The following is a 25,809-nucleotide window of genomic DNA, read 5'->3' on the forward strand; positions in this document are numbered from 1 at the left end:
CAGTCCCGGCCCATCTGCTCTCTTCACTTCTCTGAAGGGCTGCAGATAAAGATGCTGGCAGGTCCCTCATCCCTACGAGGCAAGTGCGGCAGCCAAGCTGTGACTCAGAAGCTTTTGTGTAGCTCAGTAGCTGCCTTTTGGATGGGTGTAGGCCGGAAGAGAGAGGTTGAGTAGATCCACTTTGTTACTTAGGAAGTGTAATATGGAGACTCTGAGGATTCTGCTGTCACAATTATTCGGGGCGGGGGGGAGGGTGTCCTGAATTTTTTAAACCGCCAAGTGAACAATTCAGTGGTTTTTCGTGTATTCACAGAGTTGTGCAGCCGTCACCACAGTCAATTTTAGAACATTTTCACCACCCCAAAAAGGAACCCCACACCCCTTAGCTGTCACCCCCCACCTTCCCCTCCCGCCAGCCATAGGCAACCACTCGTGAAAGACGCTGGTAACTGCCGCATTAAGTTCTGGCGGTCTTACTGTTGGGACGTTTGGATTGTTAAACCAGAAAGAGTCCCAAAGTGGTGAAAATTGTTTTGCTGCTTTTGCGTGTGTTTTTTTTTTTAACCACTAAAATAAGATTAGCCCCCAGAGAAGATGAGGGGTATTGCGGAAGACGCTTAGTTTGTGGATCCACTGTGCAGATTGCTCCTGTGAGACACGGCAAAAATTGCATTTCGTTGGCATTTGCTCTTTAGCCAGAAAGCCTCCAGGCGGCTGTAAAGCTGCCCATCTTTGCCATTTTATAACCAAAGCAGTTATCGACAAGTGCGTGAAGGAAAAGATGTTAAGCCCAAAGCATATAAATGTACGTGTGTGTATGTACACGTGTATATATCATCAGATACTTCCTGAGCCCTACTGTGTGCTCTGGGGAACAAAGAAATGGGTAAGATTCTGGTAGCTCTGTGCTACGATAGGGGTCGGAGTTACCATGAATAACGAATGGCAGTCATGGAGATAAAAGCTCACCCTCGACTGCTTCCTGGGTGCCGAGTCCAAATGCTTTACACGCATTAACTCAGTAATTCTTCACACCAGCCCTTCTGAGGGCGGTAAGTTATTCTTTACAGATAAGGAGACTGAGGCCCAGAGAGGTTAAGGGACTTGCATCAGGTCGCAGAGTTGGTAAAGGGTAGAAGTGGGATTTGAGCCTGGGACTCAAGCCTCAGATTCAGGGCTGTTCTGGGACCTGGTCAGGGCTTTGGAAGACAGAGGCCCAAAGTGGGTCAGGGGCTTGAAGCCCTTCCCCAAGCCCACATGTGTGGGTATGGCATGTCTGTCGCCTGCCCTACATTCATATTTGCCCCTGGTCTCAGGGTCTGGTCCTCGCTGTGCTCTGTGCTTGGGGTACGTCCCCACAGCCCCTCTTCCCTCCCCACCCCCATGCCTGGCTCCTCTCGTCTCCAGATCTCATCTCCCGAGTCGCCTCACTGCTCTGTCCACTGCAGAGCTCTCCCACGCAGCAGCTGCTCCGTCCGTGGTTACCCCGATTACTTCTGCGGCACTGAGGAGCACATGAGCTTAGTTGTTGACCTGTTCTTGGCCCATCTCACTACTGTTCTGTAAGGTTTAAGGAATGGGACCTTGCCTTGCCCGCTGCTGAATGTCCAGTGACTAGAGTGGCACCTATCCTCAGATCAGACTTGCTGAACGAGGAAAGGAGGTGGAGCTGTGTCAGCTCACAGGGGAGGGAGGGAGGGACGTCTGAGCTGGGCTGGAGAGGCAGATGACGTCTCTGCAGGAGGAGTCAGTGGAATGGAGAGTGCCCCCTGGAGGAAGGGCTGGGAAAGGATGGGGTGTGTCCGAGGAGCCGGTAAGGGTCTGTTTGGAGGGCTCCCGTGGTGCGCCTTGTGCAGGTTCCTCAATCTCAGCGCTGACCTGCGTGGGGTCATTCTTCTTGTAGGGCTACCCTGTGTACTGCGGGTTGTCCAGCCCCATCCCGGGCCTCTGCCTTCTGGATGCCAGAAGCACTATCGCTGTCTTATATTGTGACATATAGAAATGTCTCCCGATGTCAAATGCCCCCTGGGGATCAAAATCATCCATGGTTTAGAGCCACCAGTCTAGTGGAAACAGTAATCAGTACAGCTGGAAAAGTTTCGGGCTACATTTTAGCCCCAGGTGCCAGAATGAGCGAGGATCCATTGATGTCTTCATTTATCCCTTCACCAAATGCTTACTGAGTGCCTGCCACCTGCCAGCGACCAAATGCTGCATTCTGACGGTATGCTGGGGGGGAGAGCAAACTCAGGCCTTTCCTCACGGAGAGCAGAAGAGAGTGGCCCATTAGCAAGGGAGTTTGATGATTAGGATAAGGGTTTTAGGAAGAATCATAATGGAGGTGGTTGCCTGAGTAGGTCAGGGCGGGGAGTACTGCGTGGAGCTGTCTTGGTCACCCCAGTGGGAATGACGCACACTGACCCAAGGTGGTGGCACTGTCAGTTAGTGCTGAGCTAATTCTGCAACTTTTAGTCAAATGGAGATAACGTGGCCTCGATAGTCCCAATCAGAGGTATGTATAGCTCAGTGGTGGAGCACATGCTTAGCATGCACGAGGTCCTGGGTTCAATCCCCAGTACCTCCATTAAAATAAATGAATAAATAAATAAGTCTAATTACCTGCCCCCAAACAAAAACAAAAAAACCAGAAACAATAAATAAAGTATTTTTTTTAAAAACAGAACACAAAAAGTAATTAAAAAAAAAGAAGATTCTATAGTCCAATTCATGTTGTCATTTTGAGTCAGGTAAGTTAACAGGAGTCAAAACGCCAAATTTGTAAATATTCTGAACCAGTTTCTTATGATTTTAACTCTGTCTTGCAAGAGTCAAACTAGATTTAGAAAACAAGACTTTTAAAAATTAAATTATTATCATTCCACCTCGAATTGTTTGAGGTTGTCTATAAAGTAATAGGTTAAGCACATCATGAGAATATAAATTATTACAGAATTAGGTATTAATCAGTGACATGGCTGGCTCCCGGAGGCCTTTTTCCTAGTTGCATGATGAAAGTAGTGATTCATTTGCTTTCAGGGGTGCATTTATTATTGTTAGCCATTGATTAGCTGATAATAATGAAAGGATCAATGAAATTTCTGATTCTTGGTATATATTAAAAAGTCAGCTTTCATCAACAACTGGCTAATATGCCCAAGAGGTATAATAAAACTGAATGAGAGGAAGTATGTTGGCAGAGACAAATCCAAGAAAACATCAAGTTTGTGATATTAAAAATGCAGACTGTGAAGAGTGATTGCAATTTGAATCTCTGTCTTTCAGGCAGGGTATTGGCACATAAACATAATGATAAGGAATCATGTGACGTTTTAAAGGTTTTTCTTTTTTTAAGATTCTTCTCTGTAGACAGTTGCTTTGTAGCCAGTAAAGGCTTAAAGGAGACTCGCAGGCGGTTCCTGACCACCCAAAATCCGCTGTCCTTTTTATCCTCCAATTTTGAAAGATTGTTTCTATGGCAGTCTCTTTCCATTAGCTGAAAATTGGAGTGGCCAAATCTTGTTACAATGGATGAGTCAGATTTCTTTATATGGCCAATTTTTCCTTTAAAAAGTATTTTCAAATAAATGTTAACATTTGACTTAGGCTGTGGTAACACACCAAAGTATGGCGCTGTATTCTGGTAGCTTGGAGCTTGCTTCTGGCTTGTCATCCGAGCAGACCTCGGCATGCCTGGCTGGCTGAGTCTTCTCTGTGATCTCACCTGCCCTGAAGTGGGGCTCTGTGGTAGTCATCCCCGAGCTTCTGCACACCCCTCCCCGCCCTGACCCTTGTTAATCTTGATCAAGTTATTTACCGTTGACTCTGCGTCTCTCACCTCCTGTACCTCTAAGCACAATGGAAGGGTTACTGTAGATAAAGGCTTCTCATCCCAGAGGTCTGCAGAGGCCAGGTGTGGACCCTGGTGAATTCCAGAGCACTCACCTCACTAAAGGGACAATTACTGCTCAGCCCTAGCCGATCGTTGGCACACTCCTAGTGCAGCCAGATTTTCTATGAGATTCCGGAAAGCCAGGTATATATGTGAAACTCATGAATTTAAGATGTTGGCAACAAATTCAAAATTTTATAAACACTGTGTGGGCCAAACAGAACACATCTGCTAGCCAGATCGCATCCAGAGACCTGGAGTTTGCAGTCTCTGGAGGAGATCACCAATTAGCATCCCACAGAAGGAGGATGTCCTGGGCCCCAGCCTGTACCCCTGAATCAGCCCTTTGCTGTTGGCAGGGTCTGGGAGCATCACAAGCTTGCTGGGGAGAAGCTCTGGGCCTTGCCAGCATTCTCTCTGTGTACAGCTTTCTTATTCACCAAGATGTGCCACTTAAAGGAAACTTTTTGGAGACAAAAGTATCTTTATGGAGGCGGGCAACTTGTAGGCATCCCAGGGAACATTCCGTCTTCTTCATGGCTTTCTCCGGCAGCACTGAGATACTGAACAGGAGAGGCTGCTGCTCCTTAACTGTGTAATGTTGAACTTGATCCATGACGAAGGCCCCTAGCCAGGCCTCAGTTAAATGAGAGGATTGGTTAAAGTAACTCTGAGAATCCCTCCAGCACAATTTGCAGTTCTTAAGGAGGAAACAGTGGGCTTCTATATGGTAAGTCCTCAGCTTTTATAGGATAGGCTGCAACGAATGAGTTCAGGAGGGTCAGGTGTAAACTCATGGGTACCTGATATTAGTTAAGTAAGTGCGTTAGTTAATATTATCATCTGTGGCAGACAGACCCTGCCTCCTAGTGGTCCTTTACCTCTGGCGGTCTCTGTGTGGTCCCCTGCACCTGAGTGTTGTGGGCACAACACGGCGGGCCGGTGATGCCCGGCCGGTGATGCTGGTTGGTAAAAGAATTACCAGAGACCAAAAAATGTTTAGGAAAGTTTAATAGATACACTGCTACAGGCAATAGCGGGTCACACAGGCAAGAGGTGCCTGAATGAGCACTGGGGCAAATGTGCAGGGTCTTCTATTGGGGGTAGAGGGGTGTGCCCACAAGGAGTAGGAGCTGCATGATCAGTTCGTGCACAGGTACCTGATTGCTTGTAAGATGTGTCAGGGACTTCTCTGAACAATAGGTTTTACAACTCTGCTCAGGGCAGGATGTGAGGCCTTTCTGCTTAAGGTATCGTGTGGGGCGGTTTAGCTTTGTTAGGGTAAACACACATCAGGAGATAATTTTTATCTTGCAGAAATGCAGGTATGTGAAGGGTCCTGCAGTGGGTAGTGGGGGGTTAAGGTGTCAGTGGGCTCCAGGCACACAGAGAGCCCAGGGGTGGGGTTTCATGACTCCAGAGAGTGCCAGCCAAGGCACCACAAATGTGGGCTGGCTGAGCAACTTGACTGTAATGTGACAAAAGTCGTGGGCTGTCACTTCTGTCGTCATGTTACCTAAGATGGTAACTTCTATTTGCTGGCAAACCTCACTGGCTTTGATGAAGCAAATTTCCACGTTATGAGCTGCCATGTGGGAGAGGCCCACATGGCAAGGAACTGAGGGTGGCCTCTGGCTGACAGCCAGCAGGGAACAGGTGCCCTCAGTCCGTTGCCAAACAAAAGTTCCTGTGCACTTCGCACAGTGAGGCCCAACAAGCCGAAAGTCTGAGTTTGGAGCAGAGAAAGGTTTATTGAAAGGCCAAGCAAGGAGGCAGGTGGCTCGTGCTCGAAAAACTCAAACTTCCCCATGGTTTCTGGGGAAAAGGGTTTTACAGACAAAATTTGGGGTGAAGGCTGCAGGGCGTGTGACTTTCTTCTGATTGGTCGGTGGTGAGGTAACTGAGCGATGCTCTGGGAATCCTGTGCTCCGCCGTGAAGTTACCACCCTCCACCTGGGTGGGCAGGGGCTTAGTTCCTGCAGAAGAACTCAAAGATACTATGTATATGCCCAGAACCCTGCCCTAGGGCTGCACTATTGTTTCTTGACTGTTCTCCCCTAGTTTCTGTATCCCCTCCCTTCCCTGATTACCAACTGTTTGAATCTGCCTTTTGGAACTCAGGGAAGGTCCAGGAGGCTGAAGCCTACTTCCTACAAAAGAGAAATGGGGTACAGGAAGGGTTTGTACCAGGAGCGCCCCACATGGTCCTGCTCCATTTGAAGTCCACCAGCCCACAACCTCCTAAGTGAGCTGGGAAGCAGACCCTGCCTGACCTGAGTCTTCAGATGAGACCCCAGCCCTGGCCAACACTTTGATAGCAGCTTATGAGAGGTATTCAGCAGAAGACCCTGAGTGGTCCCCTGCTCCTGGGTGGTGGTGTGGGCACAAAGCGTCTGGCTGGTGATGCGGGTTGATAAAAGAATTACCAGAGACTAAGCTGTGCCCAAGATTCCTGACCTACAGAAGCTGTGAGAGAGATAATGTGTGTTGTTCAAGGTGCTACATTTGTGGTGCTTTGTTACATAGCTAATGCACCATCTCTTTGAATTTGTTGAAAAAAATTAACATTGAAAAAATTAAATGCGCTAGTAAACATTCTTACTTATAGCAGGTTTAGGTGTTTTAGTTAAATAAATGTATGCTTTACTCTGTCTCAGCACTGGGAACCAAACAGGCATTATCCAGAGGTTTGTGGCAGTGTTTCAAAAGATTACAGTCTTGTTTTGCTACCATCACGGTCAGAAATGAGATCTTAATTTAATCAACTCGCTTCTTTAATTCATTCATTCTGCAAGTACTTAGTTTATCTCAAAATTGACCTTGGCTTTATCATAGTCACCAATTACAGTCCCTGACTGCGTTCTTTTAACAAATTTGGGGGGAAAAATACCTCTCTGTGTTTTTGAAAACACATACTTTGCTAAAGAGTATTTTTATTATATGCTATGAAGTCACTGTGAAAATCTAAAGGGTTACAATTCTCTAGTTAGTAATGAATTCCCTGATTAAGTTCTTACCTTGGGAACTCTTACCAAGAATACTGAATTGGTTTTGAAAGGTGATTTAAGGGAGATGATTAGATAGCAATGGATAATACCAAGAAATGTTTAGGACCAGCTACTTGAGCTGGACAGAGGCAGGACATCAGAGTGAACAGGAAAATACGCAAAACAAAACACAAAGCAAATCAGAAAAACACAACCACTAATAACAACAATAACAACAACAAATCCTCTGAGATATTATTTCAGTTCAGGGGAAACAACCACTTCACATCTGTTTGTTATCTGTGTGTTATAAAACACACAGTTCCTTGATTAGTTGCACCCTTTGCTTCTCAAACTTGGATTTGCATAAAATCACCTGCATTTGTTAATACAGAGTCTGACTGAGCAGGCCTGGGGCGGCTTGAGTGATGGTGATGGTGATGGTGATGGTGATGTGCTAGCCCATGGGCCACGCCTCGGGGACCGAGGTGGAGGCCCAGCAAGCATGGCTGCTTCTTGCCTTCTCCCTGTCTCTCAGCCTCCATTTCCAGGTAATTCTGCTCCTTTATTTAGGTTATCAGGCATTTCTCAGGTTGTCTCACATTAAGGTTCTTTGACTAGGAAAATTAAAAACAAAACAAAACAACAAACAAAAGAACCACTGGGTCTTTAAAGCGTTTTTTAAAATGCCCTGATTTCTCTCAGGTGCTTTAGGAATGCACCTCACTGTCTCCAGACTTCCACGGTTTGAACTGCCAGAGCATGGCTTGCAGGGAGAGTGAAGGGAGAAGCAGGGGGCAGGCACTGGCCATGCCCTAGGAGGGGCTGGCATGGTCAGCTCCCCCCAGGCTCTTGGAGATGTCAGTCAACTCATACCTACGCCCTGCCCTGGGCGTTAACTCCGGACTTCGGTGAAATAATTTTTAATGCAAATGTTAAGAATTCACTTTCCTAATATAAAAATTTACTCTTCCGAGGGGTGGGGTAGGTATAAATTTACGAAAGTTTCCTTCAGCTTATTAGTAAGCATTACAAGCCTCAAATATTTCTAACTCAGCCTTGATTAAAACTGAGATGAGACCAAAGATCACAAACTTCTATCGCAGGAATTTTAAGAGGATCCAGGTGCTTTTGAGAATGCAGAACCTCAAGTCAACAAAGTGCCTCGGTTCGATAGATAAGGTAGATGGAACAGTGGTATGGGAGCTGGCATTCATTTTGGGTCAAATGTATTTATTTTGTACCTTGTCATAAAATTGAGATTCTATCTAAGATTTTACGAGTAAGTAAACAAGTAATAATGAAAGATTTATTTTAATAACTCCAAAGACTATTGACTTTTTGAGACTATGACTGTTTGTCGTAGGGAACTATATTTGTTAAGAACATTCACTGTAGAAAACTGCTTATAAATTCTGTTTGGTGCAGCAGATTGATTTATGCCCCAACCTTGGGGTGACGATCATCTCCCTGATTAATTTATCCAGTTTAAACAGTTCTGCATACTGCCTTGGAAACAGGAACACAATATTCATCATGCAAAAAGCTTATTATTCAAGTAAAATAAATGATGCCAATGAATTAACACAAATCAGAATCTCAGTGTTTTTTTTTTTTTGTGACACCAAACCTCAGCTCTTGAAGAAGTTTTGCTGACTCCTTCCTGGCCCTTTATCTAATCTTAGTGAATACTGTATAATAAATTACCTTGAGACTTGACAGCTTGAGACAGCTAACATGCATGACCTCACAGTTGCCATCAGGAATTGGGGTGCAGCCTAGCTGGGGAGTCCTGCTGTTGGGTCTCACGAGGGTTCAGTCAAGGTGCCACCTAGGGTGTGGTCTCATCTGAAAGCTTGCCTGGGGAGCGTCTTCTTCCAAGTTTAGTCCCGTGCTTGTTGGCAGGATTCAGTTCCCTTCAGGTTGTTGCATGGAGGGCCTCTGTTCATCACAGGCTGTTGGCCAGAGGCCTCCCTCAGCTCCTTGCCCTGTTGGCCTGTCCATAGTGGGACTCATCATGGCAGCCCTTTTCCTCCAAGACAAGGGCTCCGAGAGAGAGAGAGAGAGAGAGAGAGAGAGAGAGAGAGAGAGAGAGAGAAAGAGGAAAGTAAGAGTCTTTTTTTTTTTTAAGCCTAATCTCTTTTTAAAAAATCACTGTATTGAGGTGTGATGACATATAAAATGCTGCACATATTTAATGTGTACAAGTCAGTGAGTTTGGGGCTAAACCATCGCCACCATCAAGGTCGTAAACATCCGTCTCCTCCTACAGTTTCTCCCTGCTCCTTTTATTGTTGTTGTTGTCATTTTGTGCATGTGTGATAAGAACACTTAAAATCTACCTTCTTAGCGGATTTTAAGTGTACAATACAATATCGTTGGCTGTAGGCACCATGCTGTAGAGTAGATCTCCAGAACTTCTTTATCTAACTGAGTGTTTGTACTCTTTGATCATCATTTCCCCCACCCTCCAGCCTCTGGAAAGCACCATTCTACTCTCTGCTTCTACGAGTTTATCTGTTTTAGATTCCACATGTAAGTGAGGTCGTGCAGGTTTTGTCTTTCTGTGCTTGGCTTATTCCAGTTAGCTTGATATCTCCAGGTCCATCCTTACTGTCCCAAAGGGCAAAATTCCCCCCTTTTAAAGGCTGAATAATATTCCATTGTATGTATATACTGCATCTTCTTTCTCCATTCATCCATTGAGGAACATTTAGGTTGTTTCCATGTCTTGATCTAGCCAGTCTCTAAAGGTACCTCCCATCACTGTATTCTGCTTATTAGAAGCGAGTCACCAGGTCCAGCCCACACTCAAGGGGAGGGGATTGCACAGGGATGTGAATATTAGGACCCAGGGACCGTCGGGGGCATCCTGGAGTCTTTTCCCCATGGGTAGGAAGGGCTTAGTGAATCTGAGTTGACTGCCTTGTGGTGCTGGATGGCCATCCTTGGCAATGAGATGCATACAACAGGGTTCTGATGCAGACCCTGTTCAGACTGAGTCTAGGTCGGTTGTATTTGACTGAACAGCTGGCGTTCTGAGCTATAGGTCAAGAACCCGTGGATTCCCACACATGTACAGTTTGTTCTCAAAAGTACGTACAGGTAGTTTTGTCTTCTTAAGTCCTGGAAGAGGAATTAAGGAAAGGTGGCTTAAAGCCTGAGATCCGGGTGACAGTAAGCTAGGCCTAGTTGGTGGGAGGGTGGCCGTGGAATTATAAAAGCTTAGGACATCTTGACCTCAGGGATTTAGATCCGGCCACCTCAGGGAGGCCTTCCCCATGCATCCAATTTAAATTAGCCATCGCTTCCCCTTTAATTTTTGCACACCTTAGCATTTCCTTGTTAGCGTCTGTGTTTGTTTGTTTTTTATTCCCCCCAAACATTGACTAAGATTTCATTTCTGACACTGCCTTTCCCACCAGATAGCCGGAGCTTCCGAGCTCCAAGTTTCATAATTAAGATTTTATCATGTGCCCCAAAATAGTGCAAATTGTGCTCTTAAGCCTGGCATAGAAGATTTGAAAGCACTTCACCTAGTAATTTAAACGTAAGACTTCTGGCAGCTTTCAATTTGGGGTATTTTTAATTCTAATTAAAAAACTATTGAACATTAATATCCTCTATACAGCAGCTGTTGTGCCTCTGTACTCGATTTTGGCCGTCAAGCTCTTAAACAAACAGCTTGGTTGTGTAGCTGTTACGGCCCACGTGGTTTTTCTTGGCCTTTGGGAATCGCCAGGTCCCAGGCATAATTAGTATAAATCAAAATCCTCTAGACTATGACAGGGAAATGGTATGTTTGAACAAGCAGCTTATTAAAATGACCTACTTAATTTAAGAAAAATATTGTATCCACTCGCACAGTAACCTGGATGCTTTCCCTGACAGATTTTATAATATTTCTTCTCTCTCTCTCCTTCTCTCTCTCTCTCTCTCTTTTTTTTTTTTTTTTCCTTTTAAGACAAGGAAAGGGAATGGAAAGGCCCCTTCTACTTCATCCAAGGTGCAGACCCACAGTTTGGACTGATGAAGGCCTGGTCCACGGGGGACTGTGACAGCGGTGGTGATGAGTGGGGGCAGGAGATCCGTCTGACTGAGCTAGCTGTTCAGGCCATCAACAAACTGGACCCCAAGCCCAAATTCTTTGTTCTGTGCGGGGACCTCATCCACGCCATGCCAGGTAAGACTTGTATCGGTGCTGTGACCTTTTCTCCTTCACCCAGAAAGAAAAAAAAAATTTTCTCTTAAAAGACGTCTCTATTCAGGAATGGCTGGTTCCTTTTCACGACTGTTGCAGTATCATCAAACATCAGAAAACACAAACTCGTTTTATATTTAGAATTTGGCAAGATTAATCACAGTAATTAGGCAGAGCTACAGTTCTGATGATCTGAGCTTACTATGAAAAATGGAACAGATTCCCACGGGTCACCTTTCTTCATTTCTAGGGGACAAACTTGAACTGGTTTCAGGTCCCATATCCATAAATGTAATCTCTTTTCATTTCTCTTCTCACACTTTTATTTCTCCTGTATTAGTGCTTTTTCAGTTTTAAGTTATAACCTAACTTGAACTGGATTAATTTTTTTTTGAAGATTAATGTTACCTTATGGGACTATATAAAGTCCAGGGGCAGATCTGGGCTTCAGGTATGCTGTATCCAGGGACTCAGAGGTTGTTATCAGGATTTGGTCTCTTCGTCACTCAGTCCTGCTTTCCTCTGGGTTGAATTCAGTCTCGTGCAGGCTTTCTCTAGGTAGTGGCTCCTGGCAGCTCTAAGCTTATATCCCTCTTACTGAAACCACAACAGAGATTGTCTTATTCTTGGTGGCCCAGTCTGAGTTCCAGACCAACACCCATCCAGCTCCTATGGCCCCAAGAAGCCAGGGTCTGGGGTCAGCTCTATTGCAGCCAAGTGGTCAGAATAACAGGATGGTTCCTCTAAAGAAAAGTGAGATACTAGGAATGTGAAAATAACAGATGCCATTTAGAACTTCCTTTTTGTTTTCTTCCCCTTTCCTACTCTGATATCCTCTCCCAGGCAAGTATAAAGCTCAGTGAGCAACTATAAGCAAGTGGAAACCACCCCTGCTTGTCTGGGAGGCAGAGCAGATGCCCATGGTCACTCTTATCTGTGTCCTAGTCTCAACGTAGTGGAACAGAGATGACCCAGAGACCATTGCAGAAAACACTGCAGTTGCTGTGGATGTTTGTTTTTGGCTAACTACCTTGTACACAAAGACTCCTGTTACGATTTCTAAAGCCTGTGGAATCTGAGACTCTCTGCAGCAAGCCTGGGTGCATTAATTCCTCCCCACCAGGGCTCACTTGTCTGGTTAGCCTACCTATCCAGAACAATCCCAGAGAGGACATGTGAGGATGGAAGAGGGACCACCCAGAATGGCTCTCCCTGAAGTCCAGGGAGTGTAACCGGCAGGGAGACCCCTCAGACCTTCCCTCATTCTCTGTTTATGCATGTTTTACCCCAAGTCATGATTGTGGACATGCCCACGTCATGGACTCCCACGGGGTAGAACCCAGTGATGCCATTCCTAGAAAAGCAGCCTGTCCTGCTGTTGGGCCTGTATGAAGGTGGCAGGATGGGGAAGAGAGGAAATACGGCAAGGGACAAAGACCTGCACTAGGGCTCAGATGGCCGGGATGCCAGCTCCACTGAGACGTTAGGTGCACTTGGCCAGACCCCTTACTTTCTTAGAGCCTCGGTTTCTGAGCCAAGAGCCCATTGATGCAGTAAGGATTTAAAACCGTGACAGTCTGGGGCCACACAGTACAGGGCAGACGACTCTGTACCTCCGTGCAGGTGCTGAACATCTCAGCAGCTGGGTACAGAAATGTGCTCACAGGATGGTGCTGAGTTTTGTTTTGTCAAGAGGTAAAATCATAGCCAACTATGAACTTGGCTGTCCTTGGTGACTCTGGCTGAGGGTTCCCCAGTGCTGAGACTATACACTGCTAAAGTGACCACAGAGTACCCCAGTTTCTAAAGGAGTTAGAAATCATGGCAGGACTCGGAGTCTTGGTTCGCAAGGTAAACCAAGGTAATGTGTTAGTTGGTCCAGCAGAATAATGGTACTTCCAAACGGTCTGATTTGCAGTTAGCTGGTTTCTTTGGAATCATTTGGCCCTATATGCGCTAGCATCAGCTCGAGCTCTCACTCTGGACCACACAGTGAGCAAACTTCTGCTTTTATTGGATCCTTGAACACAGATTCCAAATTTACTGTTTTTCTGTCCAGTGGTTGTTTTTTTTTTTTTCTCTGAAAATAGAATATTATGAGGCTCTCTACAATTATATAACATGTTCTTGTAGATGTTTACCGACTGGTTCTGAATTATGTTAATATATTCAGTCATATTTCAAAGTAAGATTTAAAAAAAAAGGATTCCGTATGATTACATTGCTGCTTAAATAAAGTGTACTGAACATAAGACAATTAAAAGGTAAGAGTTTTTATGATCAACTCTACCAGTGGGTCGGAAGACCTTATAAATGTGAACTGGCAAACTTTTTGAGTACTTGTTTATATTCAGTGTGACTCGAGTGGAATTTTATCTGTTCTGAAAATTTGGACTGTTTTGAAGTTGTAACTGAGCCAGGACTCAGTTGCAGGTCTGTAACTGTTTTGAATATTGTGGCCTGAGATTTAAACAGAACATTTTGAAACTAGTTAACCATTTTTTTTTTTGCATTTAATTGCATTTTTTAATATGCAATTAGTGGCTTCCCCCTCATTTAGCTCATATGCAGGGGCAGACGCTGGAAAAGTAATTATTTGCTTTGACTGCTTAGCACATTGTTAATTATCAAATGCACATATTAATAGACAAATAAAATCAGAGCACATACTTTTAATTCTACCATAAATAATATCTTGGGCCAAGCAGTTTTAAGTTCAAATTGAAGAAAAAGAACAAATCATGCTTTTTCTAAGGAAAGTCATAATTCGCTTTTCCATTGTAAATATCCATCATAATATTCGCTCATCTACAAATATTGACTGTGTGCAAACGAAGTGCCGGTTACAGTGCAAGACGCTGTGGATGTAATAGTTGGAAATGAGAGACCAGCCCTGTCATGGAGCTTACAGTCTGGTGAGGGAAGTGCAAAGTCCAGGGTGGCTAAGAGGCACCTTTGGTGCCTGCAGGAAGACGTCTAAGAAGTGCAGGGTAGAGTCCATTTGGTCTTGAAACGTATGTTTTCATTCTACAGGTGTATTTTTGGTTGTCTTGGTATTTTCTTATTTTATAAAGCTTCTCTATGGGGATAAAGCACATTATAAATAGCAGATGAAGACTTGTACAAATATTGAGACCATTGATTTTCAGTCCTTCACTCTGAAGCGCAGGGTGACTTTCTTCAGGCCGCCTGACACTGAGGCATCGACCCACTGACGCTGTCCCCAGGAGCCTTGTTAGATTTCAGTAGTTACGTGGGAGGCCGACAGATCGGAATGTGATGATACAGTCAGAGGGCAGGAGGGTCCCTTCAGTCTTTGGAACAGTTTGCTGTTAACGCATGCATCCGTCCCTGTTTGGTAACAAGTGCCATAACCAAACAAAACAGATGTGGGAAGAATTCTTCCCTTGCTGTAAAGTCTCCTTGAAGACTTTGTTGTTTTTGACCTCTGCCTGGGCAGCTGTCATACCATGTTGTTTCCGCTGACTCAGCCTCCGCAAGTCCTCTGTTAACGTAAAGTGAGGCAAACCTGCATTAGCATCGTTTCGATAGATGGTGTATTCCTTTCCTGTGGCCGCTGTAAAAATGACTGCAAACTTAGTGGCTTAAAGCAACACAGATTTATTCTCTTACAGTCCTGGGGGACAGAAGCGTAAAATGAGTTTGCGGGGCTGCTTTCCTCCTGGAGGTTCCAGCTTCTAGACCCATTTCTTGGGTCAAGGCCTCTTCCTCCATCTTCAAAGCCAGCCACATAGCATCTTCTCTCCTCACTGACCGTTGAGTCATCGTCTCATTTTCTGTCACTCCTGCCCTCCTGCTTCCCTTGTGATTACATCGTCCTATTCAGATAGCCGAGGGTAACCCCTTCATCTCAAGAGCCTTAACTTTATCACATCTGCAAATTCCCTTTTGCCTTGTAAGTTATCATATTTATAGATTCCAGGGGATTGGGCTGTGGACAACTTTGGGGGACCATTATTCAGCCAGCCACAGCTGGCAAGGATGAATTCTGGGTCTGTTATCTGCCGCACGGAGGTCCCTTGGGGAGGCCGAGCTTCCTCTGCAGCTGGAGACCCCCAGGTGAATCTTAATGGAGTTTGAGAAGCACTTAGTGGACTGAAATGCCCAGTGCCCTGGGGTTTGTTTTGTTTTGTTTTGTTGTTCGCTTTCCAATGTATTATGAACAGTTCTTGTGGGTAAGCAAGTGGTTTGTGAAAATTCCCTTTAACTCTTAAAGATAGTGGTATTTAGCAGGAAGACCCTCATTGCTTTAGACTTAACCATGCTCAGCTTCAAGGGGAAATGGTTTAAGTTTGTAGGTTTTGTTTTGCTTTCTAAAGAACGGTTTGGATATCTAAGGCAGAGTGACCTCTGCTATGCAGGACTTCCAAAACAGGATTTTACCAAGATAGGCAGGAAAACAGCCACACCTCTATCTGTCTTAAAAGGATCTTTATGTGGAATGGTTGGGGAGCTAGCACTGGTTCTTTGGTTTGGGTCATGTACGTGGACTTAATCCTTTATCTGCCATCCCAAAGTTCAGAAAGGTCTGAACTGCAAGCGTTTTTGCTTACTTTTGAAGCTAACTCAGTTGGTGGCAAAACTGACCTGAGCTGACAGGAGGCTATTTATAGTCTCGTTATTTATCCTACTTAGTGAGATCGTTGATATGTTTTGCTAGTGAAATACTACTGTGTTCTGTTACGGGGTGCTCTCTGAGACCCAGCTGGATGTGTTATTTAAGGTGCGCCCTACGCCCATATTGCTATTTTAGAGTTTAAAAAACTCCAGATTTCTAGCCAGATCTGGCCCACAGCATTTTGGATAAGAACATATGGATCTGCAATGTTGATAATTTGGAATTTAGAGACGAAGAAACCTTTCATCACTAGAAGCAGAAGGCTCTTTCTTTCCTCTCGTTTACTGTCATCCCCTAAGTTAACCCTCTGCACACCCTTTGCACAGTAACCACATTTCAAAGTTAAAAGGCTCCCAGGCATCTTTTATTTGAATTTTGGGGACCATTCCTGTTGGGACCCAAGTGACTGACTGTGAAAATGGTATTGAATTCAGAAACGATTCTGACAAATTCAAAGAGAGGATATGGGCAAAAAAGTGAAGGTTGCTGTAGCGCAGAATAATCCGCTTAGGTGGAAAAGTCTTAACTTCAAGGCGGAGGAGGACTGGGCTTCTGGAGATATGGCTGCAGCAGGCAGGAGGGGAAAGGCACCAGTGGCGTGGTGTTGAGGAGTGGGAGACACCAGGGGAGTGGAAAGTAACACTTCCCGTGTGTGGAATTGTGGTTTTCCCAGAAGACCCAAGTGGAACCCAAAAAGTTCTCTCTCCTTCTAGTTGGGTAGCCCCTCCCCTTAAATTAGATGTGAAGGGCTGGGCCAAGGTCCAGATGCATGTAGCCATGGCCAAGTGACCTTCCCCTCTTGGAATGAGCCCCACTTCTCATTCGATGATGAGTGAATCGAATTGGGAAGTAAAGCAAGATAGAACGCTTTGGTGTGCTAGGCTTCAGACCAAGAATAAGCCATTTGTCCTGCTGTCCTTCACATCATCCAAGAAAGTGGGTATTTATTTTCCCCCAGCCGGGCAGGCACAAACATGTGAACACAATTCTGGAACAAGACAGACTATGATAAGCAAAGCCTCGGAGAAATAATTTTGAAAACTAAAACCCGGATTAAGGCTCTGGCCAGGAAAAGGCCTTACCTCCTCCCTCCAACCTCTGAGTTCATCTTCCCCCGGAAACTTGCTTCTAAATTCCTCCAGGGCAGTAGGTGTGTGTATCTGTGTTGGTGTGTATTTTCATCTAGTGCCCAACACTGGGCACGTGAATGGTGCTCAGTGAATGCAGGTCGAGCAAATCACTGTATGTTTCTCATGGTCCTTAGCAAGTAGCTCACATGTGGTATGCACCCGGTACAAATTTCTGGATTAAATGAGTAATCAATTCATTTATTTAACAAGTTTCTATTAAGTGCTGACTTTGTGGCAGGCACTGTTCCAGATGCTGGCGCTCCATCAGTGAATAAAACCAACAAAAATCCATGCTTGACCTAAAAAATAAGGAGCGTGGACCCATGGAAACATGAAATTATTATTATTTTTCTCATTCTCATCTTTTGTAGGATTCAAACTCAAGTAGCTGCTGATCTAGTTTACTGTTATTTTATTAGGTTTTAGAATTATACAAGTAATATGTGAATGTAGTCTCTTTGTGAAGATTTAAAATCCGTATCTAGAATAAACTGTGTAACCCCCACCTAGGTCCTACCCTTGGGGTCACCGTAATTAAAAGTATGTATGTTTGTAAGCAACCTGGTCTTATATAAGTGTCATCATTCTGTGCACATTGTTCCATGACTTAATTTTTTCCCCCTTGCAGCTATCTAGAAAATCCTTTTACGGTGATACACAGAGGTTTATGTCAGGCTTTTAATAACGGCGTTGCATTCTGTGGCTCGGAGTCTCCTGAGTGGGTAGTCCTCCCTCCTGGCCATCGCCAGGAGTGATCATCTAAACCACACTGCTGTCAGGGGTTCTTCTTGTCTACTCAGGTCAGGTTTTCTTTAGGTTTGAAGTCAGATGAATTGGCTGGTTTAGGACCTACCTGCTCTAGCTCCTGCCATGAGAGAACAGTTGGCAGGCAGTTCGCTCTGCAGCTCCCGGGAGGACCTCTCGCAGGGACTGACCACACCTTCCTTCCATATTATCTGTTCTGGGCACCAGCATCTCAGCCCATCATACAAGTGAGGTGTGCCCGCCCTGCCCACCACATTTTGGTCCTCAGAGTTTCCACTGAACGGAAATCCTTTTGCCCCTATTGCTGTAGGATTTGTTCCTGTTGTTGTTTTTAAAAGAAGCACAGCTAACTCATATTCAATTCCTCGACTGTGTAATTAGCCCTGAGTTGTTATTTTTTAAGTGCCTATTCTAGGCTCCACGAAATGCCACTACTTAAAGACAATTTACCACACAGCTTGCCATACAGAAACATAAAAGGCAGGTTCTGTGTGTGTGAGCAAGTGACATGCCTCGGTTAAAACATCACCAGGCCCCCGAGCGGGCCAGGCCGCCGACCAGCCCTTCCAAGCGGGTAGTTTGTGGGCTGAATGCTGAGCAGGGGCGACCCAGAGCAATCAGCCAGCCTGGGGCTCCTGGGCTCCTTCACCTCCATTATAAGTGCTGTTGAAGCATCCAGGCAATCAGTGACAATGCCTCCCTTCTGCTGAGGCTGATTGAAAGTGGTTTGAACTAATTTACGTAATGTTACTAATTAGAGAACTCGGAGCATTATTGGAGAAGTTATTTCTGATTATGTGTGTGATCTGAAGTAACGTCTCTGGGAGCGGAGATCGTCTCCCCTCCCGTTGCCCCACGCCAGCCTCTGCCACATGGTGTCCTGGCAGAGGGACGCTGTGCTCCCTGCCCCAGTCAGGACATCGCAACCTGCTCTGTACCTCCGACCCCTTTGGCAGCTTGGTGAAGCCTCGGGACCACCTCTCAGAATAATGTTTTTAAATGCATGAAATCCAATGCACAGGACACCAATTATCATATTGAAATACAGTTATCAAAATACTTTAAAATTTATTTGATAGAGTAAAAGACATGCTCCTTTGAAGGATCTGTTATTATATAACACAGTCTAACAGCAAGGCTAATAGCTGCCATAATTTCAAAGTGGGGCTGAGCTTAATCGAGCAACACTGTGAGGTATACGCCGCGACTGTAATGGGTATGAAGAATCCTCGTGATTTCTGGGGGTGACGGCGTCACAGGAGCATGAATACCTCTGTGGTTTTCCGCCTAACTTCACAGTAGAAGGAAATGCTGAGTATCAGTTAGACGTCAGTGAAAATGTAGTTTTTTCCCCATGCAGGTTCACAGATCCGCGTGGATTCCCGATTAAGAGCCCTTACCTGTGTGCACACGCGGACACACTCTGTGTGACTAGTTGGAGCTGTCTCTTCATAGTCAATATTTGGATATTGTGATTGACCAAGGCATAAACTCAATGGCAGAAACTCTGTTTTTAATTAAAGGCTAAAAGTCTTCTTAATTGTAGCTAGGAAAATGTGGACGTTTGATTAGTCACTGAAAAGAAATGAACAGAATAACAGGAACTAGTTAACCATTGTCTTTTGATTAAGGGGAAAAAAAAAAAACTTCCTTACTCCTCTCTCTCTCTCACTGGTCTCCAGTGTTTGGCTCAAAAACTGACAACTGGAAGAGTCTTGTCTTATTTGTTCGTTTGTTCCAGGCTTAAAAAAAAAAAAAAGAAGACTTAAAACAGAGACAGACAATGAGAAAATAAAAGAAGCAACCAGTCAGGACCAAGGAAAATCACGTTAGGAACTCAAGACCAGAGAGAGAGAGAGAGAGAGAGGCAGAAACAAAGAGGCAGGTCTTCAGGGCTCCTTTGGTTGGTGAGGTGGAGGGTTTGCCAGGGAGAGGAGCGAGAGTTGTCAAAGACACAGATGCACACCCGTATCTAAGAACACAGCGTTTCCTAGAAAATTGTAGATTAAAAGAAACTTTTTATGAGGATCCTGTCTGCTGCACTGAGTAACATGACATCAAACAAGTGGACTTCAGAAGCTAGGATTCTTTTTTTTTTTTTTTTTTTTTGACAGTTATTACTCCGTGTCATCACTGCACTAAATGCATTTCATTAATTCTTTCATTTAATTTTCACAGTAATATGGAATAAATACCCTACTCTGCCTTCTCTATATTAACTGTGTATGGCAGGCTTTATGGGAACCTAAAGGTTTTTCTCTATTGAGGTGTTTGGTTAGCATGTCCTTGAGCTGTCTGAAAATGGACATGGTCTTCAGGAATAAGGAAATATTCTTACCAGCTTTCCCTGTAGTCGGAACACAGTTAACTTCCCAGTGAGAAAACATAATTACCTTGGCACAAGACACAAGCTAATACATCCCTCTTCGATCGCGTAGAATCTCATCTGTGCATCTTACTTTTTCATACGGAAGCTGGGATGCTTACCCCAGGTGCGAGGTCCATGAATAGGCTTCATCTGGACAGCGAGCCCCATCAGGCTGGGCAGAATCCAGTGTATTTGCATAGATGCTTTGCGGAGGGGAGTTGGGAGAAGATCTGCGTAGCTTTTTCCTCACTCTGTGACTCAGAAGAAGAATAAGGAACCAAGGAGCCAACATCACTTCTGATCTGAGTATTCCTGTTTCTTGATTCTCATCTGAGGACCCTTTTTCTTAGTTGTTTAAATGCACCAGTTTAACCTCAGTCTCTTCTTCCAAAGCTGTAAAGTGCATACATTTCCTGTCAATAGCATTTAAAAATATTAGGTGTTCTATCAGTTTCAGCTTCTTGAAGAAATTTCTCCTAGAGCTCTGTTTCCTGACTGGTTACTCTCCATGTCTAACAGCTGTCATCTTGGGACCTCCATCCCCATCCTAGGGACTGACTACCTTTCCCTCATGCTGGATCCCGGTTTCTTTCCTTTGTAGCAGACAGTGATTGTAGAGGCTGTTAGGCAAAGAGCCCGTGGCAGGCTGCTCAGAGACACTGGGCCAGCCCTCTGAGCAGACCAGGCCACTGAGCAGAATAGCCCTGGGGCCCAATTCACCCTCCACCCATCCTTGAGCGCTCCTAGGAGGTGGTGGATGTATGCGATGGACTCTTGCAGAATCCCTGGCAAGCTGATACAGTGTCTGCAGAACCAGAGTCTTTCCAGCTTATGCTTAGCTGATTGGAATATTTACATTTTCCCTTTTATTGTTTTTGCTCTAAATATTTGTTTTCTGGAAGCGGGACATTTCACCTCCTTAATGGGCCTATTATCTGAGACTAAATGAAATACTAAAAGGAAGCATGATCCCAGAGGAGTTCAGTTACCAAATAATTGCTCAAGTGATCGGAATGTGAAATGAAAAAAAAAAGAGAGGTTGGCAAAGGGAACACATTTCAGTGCCGGAGCCGCTGAGGACACGTATTTTGTAACCCCCAGAATTTAGACACTCACCTGCGTGTTTGGAATTCCGTATTGTTCCTTTTAGTTCCTGAATAGTTTACTGGCAAACCACGGTAAGTTCTTTTCAATATATAGTATTTGGGTTGTATAAAAAATTTACCACTCCTTTCCTTCTTTATATGCTATTTGGGTGAAATACTGCTGTCATAATGCATAAATATTCTTGTGAAGAGATTTTGTATTGATCTGTAAGGTAGCAACTTTAGAAATTTCACTTGGACAATACATTTTCCTTAACCTGCTTTTTTTTTCCTCCCCAAACCCATGAAAGTATATCTTATAACAAAGGCTCCTACTGTGTCAAACAGTTTATTTTATTAATTGTATCCTAAGTTGGTTCAGGGTACAGATTCAACAGTGATTTGCTATAAATGTCCAGGAGTAGCCTGTGTAATAAATCGTAGCTGTTAGGTGCAAAATTAAATGAATCTTGTGTAATATGTGTAATTTAAAAACCGGTAGAACCTGATTAAACTTGGATCTGATAGCAGTGTGGTGCCAGATCACCACGTGAGTGATATTTATGCTTGTGAAGTTTTAAATCACTAAATTTCCATACCTAATTTCAGTTAATCAGGGAAAGATAATGGAAGGGGTTTGAGATGGAAAGGATGATGGCTTCATAAATTCTCCGGGACTAGATGAAAGTAAATGCTTTTAATTGAAGGAATGAGTCATTTTCTTAAGTCCTGCCCAAGGCTGCTTATGCCGATACGGTGCTTTGCAGCAGAGTGTCCTCCTGTTCCGCCAGTCACTGCCCACGCCCTTGACCGCCGGCCATTGAAGTCAGGTAATTCGACCTTAATTCACTTACTCGTTGGTTTGTCTGATTGAGAATAGCAAGTAAGCGTGGAGGGTCTGCTTATTTGCCTGGCACTGCTTAGCAGGAAGCCAGCCCAGTGCCTGTCCTCAGGAAGCTTCCTGTCTGGGAGAGAGGAGGGTTGGGGAAAGCCATACGAATATGGAGTGAGTGACACTAGGCGTGGGGCCCTGATCCAGGGGGGAAGAGAAGGCTGCCTTGAAACTGGAGTAGTGTCAGGCAGCCTTCCTGTGCCACGCTCACAGTTCAAAAATTCCAATCAAATCGAACAGGACTAAAAGGTACTCAGAAAAAAAAAGGCAATGTTCCTGCTACCACTGACCTACTTCTCAGAGGAGACCCACGATGATTATTTTTTCATGAAAAACCGCAGAAAATTGTCAAGCTTAGGGCTTTACACTGCACGTAGAGCAAAAAGTACTTTTGTGAAAAGTACAAATGGAAGCAAAAAAGACGTGTTTACTTGGTTTCTGGTAGCAGTAGGTACTTCTCAGTGGACGAGATAGCAGCCTGTGTTTGAGCTGTCCCCAGCTGGTGGGCATTTATGTTGTGTCCAGTGTCCTGTGGTCCCCAGGGCCCCAGCTTGAGCCTGCACCCCTGTGTACATGTGTGGCTGTTAAGGACAAGGGCTATGAAGTCTGACTGCTCAAATTCAAATCCTACGTCCCTCTTCCACGAGCCGGGTGGCCTTGGGCAATTTACCTTATCTCTCTAGCCGAGTTTCTTATCTGTAAAATGCAGATAATAAGGGTACTACTTGGTAGGCAGCTCATAAAACTTGAAAAAGTGCTTAAACACTGTCAGGCATTTAATACCATCCAATAACTACAGTTACTTTCACTAGTTTTTTTTTTTTAAATAAAGCTTTATTGAGATACAATTCCCATATCATGTAATCCACCAATTTAAAGTGTACAATCCAAGAATATACAATGGAATAAAGACAGTCTATTCAGCAAATGGTGTTGGGAAAACTGGACAGCAGCATGTAAAACAATGAAGCTAGAACACTCCCTTACACCATATACAAAAATCAACTCAAAATGGATCAAAGACTTAAACATAAGACAAGATACAATAAACCTCCTAGAGGAAAACATAGGCAAAAATTATCTGACATACATTTCAAAAATTTTCTCCTAGAAGAAATAAAAGCAAGAATAAACAAATGGGACCTAATGAAACTTACAAGCTTCTGCACAGCAAAGGAAACCAGAAGTAAAACAGAAGACAACCTACGGAATGGGAGAAATTTTTGCAAATGAAACTGACAAAGGCTTGATCTCCAGAATATATAAGCAGCTCATACGACTCAATAAGAAAAAAATAAACAACCCAATCCAAAAATGGGCAGAAGACCTAAACAAGCAATTCTCCAAGGAAGACATACAAATGATCAAAAGGCACATGATAAAATGCTCAACATCACTAATTATCAGAGAAATGCAAATCAAAACTACAATGAGGTATCATCTCACACCAGTCAGAATGGCCGTCATTCAAAAATCCACAAATGACAAATGCTGGAGAGGCTGTGGAGAAAGGGGAACCCTCCTACACTGCTGGTGGGAATGCAGTTTGGTGCAGCCACTATGGAAAACAGTGTGGAGATTCCTCAAAAGACTAGGAATACACTTACTGTATGACCCAGGAATCCCACTCCCAGGCTTGTATCCAGAAGGAACCCTACTTCAGGATGACACCTGGACCCCAATGTTCATAGCAGCACTATTTACAATAGCCAAAACATGGAAACAGCCTAAATGTCCATCAACAGATGACTGGATAAAGAAGATGTGGTATATTTATACAATGGAATACTACTCAGCCATAAAAACCGACAACATCATGCCATTTGCAGCAACATGGATGCTCCTGGAGAATGTCATTCTAAGTGAAGTAAGCCAGAAAGAGAGAGAAAAATACCATATGAGATCGCTCATATGTGGAATCTAAAAAACAAAAACAAAAACAAACAAACAAACAAAAACAAAGCGTAAATACAGGACAGAAATAGACTCGTAGACAGAGAATACAGACTTGTGGTTACCAGGGGGGTGGAGGGTGGGAAGGGATAGACTGTGATTTCAAAATTGTAGAATAGATAAACAAGATTATACTGTACAGCACAGGGAAATATGCACAAAATGTTATGATAACTCACAGAGAAAAAAAAGTGACAATGAGTGTGTATATGTCCATGAATGACTGAAAAATTGTGCTGAACACTGGAATTTGACACAACATTGTAAAATGATTATAAATCAATAAAAAATGTTAAAAAAAAAATAAAGTGTACAATCCAGTGGCTTTTAGTGGATTCCCAGAGTTTTGCAAAGAACACCACCATCAATTTTAGAACATTTTCATCAACCCCCAAAGCCTCACTTCATTCCGATTAGCAGTCCCTTTCCATTTCCCTCCCCTCCTGCTCTCATCCCCTGCCCTAGACAGCCACTAATCTTTGTGTCTTTATGGGTCTACCTGTTCTGGACATTTTGTTACAAGTGGAATCATATACCGTGTGATCCATTGTGAGACTGGCTTCTTTCACTGAGCATGGTGTTTTCAAGATTCACCTGTATTGTAGCGTGTGTCAGAACTTCATGTCCTTTTACGTCTGAATAATACTCCATTGTATGGCTAGAGCACATTTTCTTTACCTGCTTTTACTTCTCATTGTCATTCTGCGAGCAGAATTCTTAGAAATAGATTGTTGAACCAAATGTTATTATTAAGGAAAATGGAACCTAGGACTTAATATTTTTACTCCATTACTAAATAATATCCCTAGTGGCCCAAAGATCAAATTTACCGTATTCTTTGTACTACTGCCCCTCCTCCCCACAAAAGGCTCAATAAAACAGTGTTTTTAATTAAAGGGCACTGAGTAGAAGGGAGCAGGTGGAGAGTGGACCATCTCTCTGCCTTCAGGCAAACCTGTTTTCCATCTCAGAAAGCTGAGAGCCTATTTTTATAAGACTCCAACTCTTCATTTCCCCACAGTTTTTATTAAGAATATTTTGTCTGAAAATAAAACTCAGACTTTTGGAAAATAAGTAGCAAATTTGCTCAGTTTCATTGAGTTGCCAGTATCCATAGCCACCTTTTGTTTTTTTTTTAAGTAATCACTTCAAACTGTCTTCTGGGATTCCTTCCTTGTCATAAGTTAATTGGGAAGAGATTGTCAACTCTAGACAGTGCAGAGCCACAAAAGTAGCCATATTATGATGCAATAATAGTGCTTTTAGCCCTTCTTCCAGAAGAGCAAACTATCAGGTTGGACAGCCTGCCCAGCACTGCACGCTGGGGACATGATGATGTGGCTGGGCTCAGCTCAGTGACTCAGGGCCTGGACTCCTCTTACTGGACCATCGAGGAGCCGCTGCCATCCTTGGGTGAATCCCTTTATCCGCAGCCCTCTGACAGGCCACGGCTGCGTGAAAACTAGGAAGGAGGTGCTGGAGGGGGAGGACAAGTGCTCCCCACTGGAATTTGATGATGGCCAGCCCTAGATGTGCTCTTGGAGTTAAACCTACAGAATCCGGAGTGGCCTGTCTCTGTATTATGGATGCAGAGCATATAGTAAGGGTGAAGCCATGTGTCTGTAAGTGAAAACCGGTGCCCTTTAGTCACAATCTAGGCCATCCTGCCAGCCGTGGGCCACATCAGCGTGCTCAGGTTTAGGTTAATGGGATGATACTGGCATGGGAATTGCTTCTCTTTGTTTAACAGACCAGGGCAGCAGTACTCAAAGATGTCACATTTTAAAATTTCACTTATCAGTAAATTAAAAATGGTCCCCAGAGTCCCTAATCCAGAGATCTCCAAACACTTGGCACGTGCCATGGGAGAGTCGCAGCAGCTCAGGACAGAAGGCAGTTT

General features: G+C 44.1%; 1 protein-coding gene across 2 annotated transcripts in view; it reads left to right on the forward strand.

Annotated features, from left to right (window-relative positions):
* CPPED1 (calcineurin like phosphoesterase domain containing 1) overlaps positions 1-25,809 on the forward strand; it is a 112,057-nt gene that overhangs the window by 10,357 nt on the left and 75,891 nt on the right. For both annotated transcript variants that reach the window (XM_032460768.1, XM_032460767.1), the window contains exon 2: positions 10,841-11,059. In XM_032460768.1, the coding sequence (XP_032316659.1) occupies positions 10,841-11,059 (219 nt within the window). The remainder of the gene's footprint in view (positions 1-10,840; positions 11,060-25,809) is intronic.

This window comes from Camelus ferus, chromosome 18, assembly GCF_009834535.1.
Source record: "Camelus ferus isolate YT-003-E chromosome 18, BCGSAC_Cfer_1.0, whole genome shotgun sequence".
NCBI classification, from domain to species: Eukaryota; Metazoa; Chordata; class Mammalia; order Artiodactyla; family Camelidae; genus Camelus; species Camelus ferus.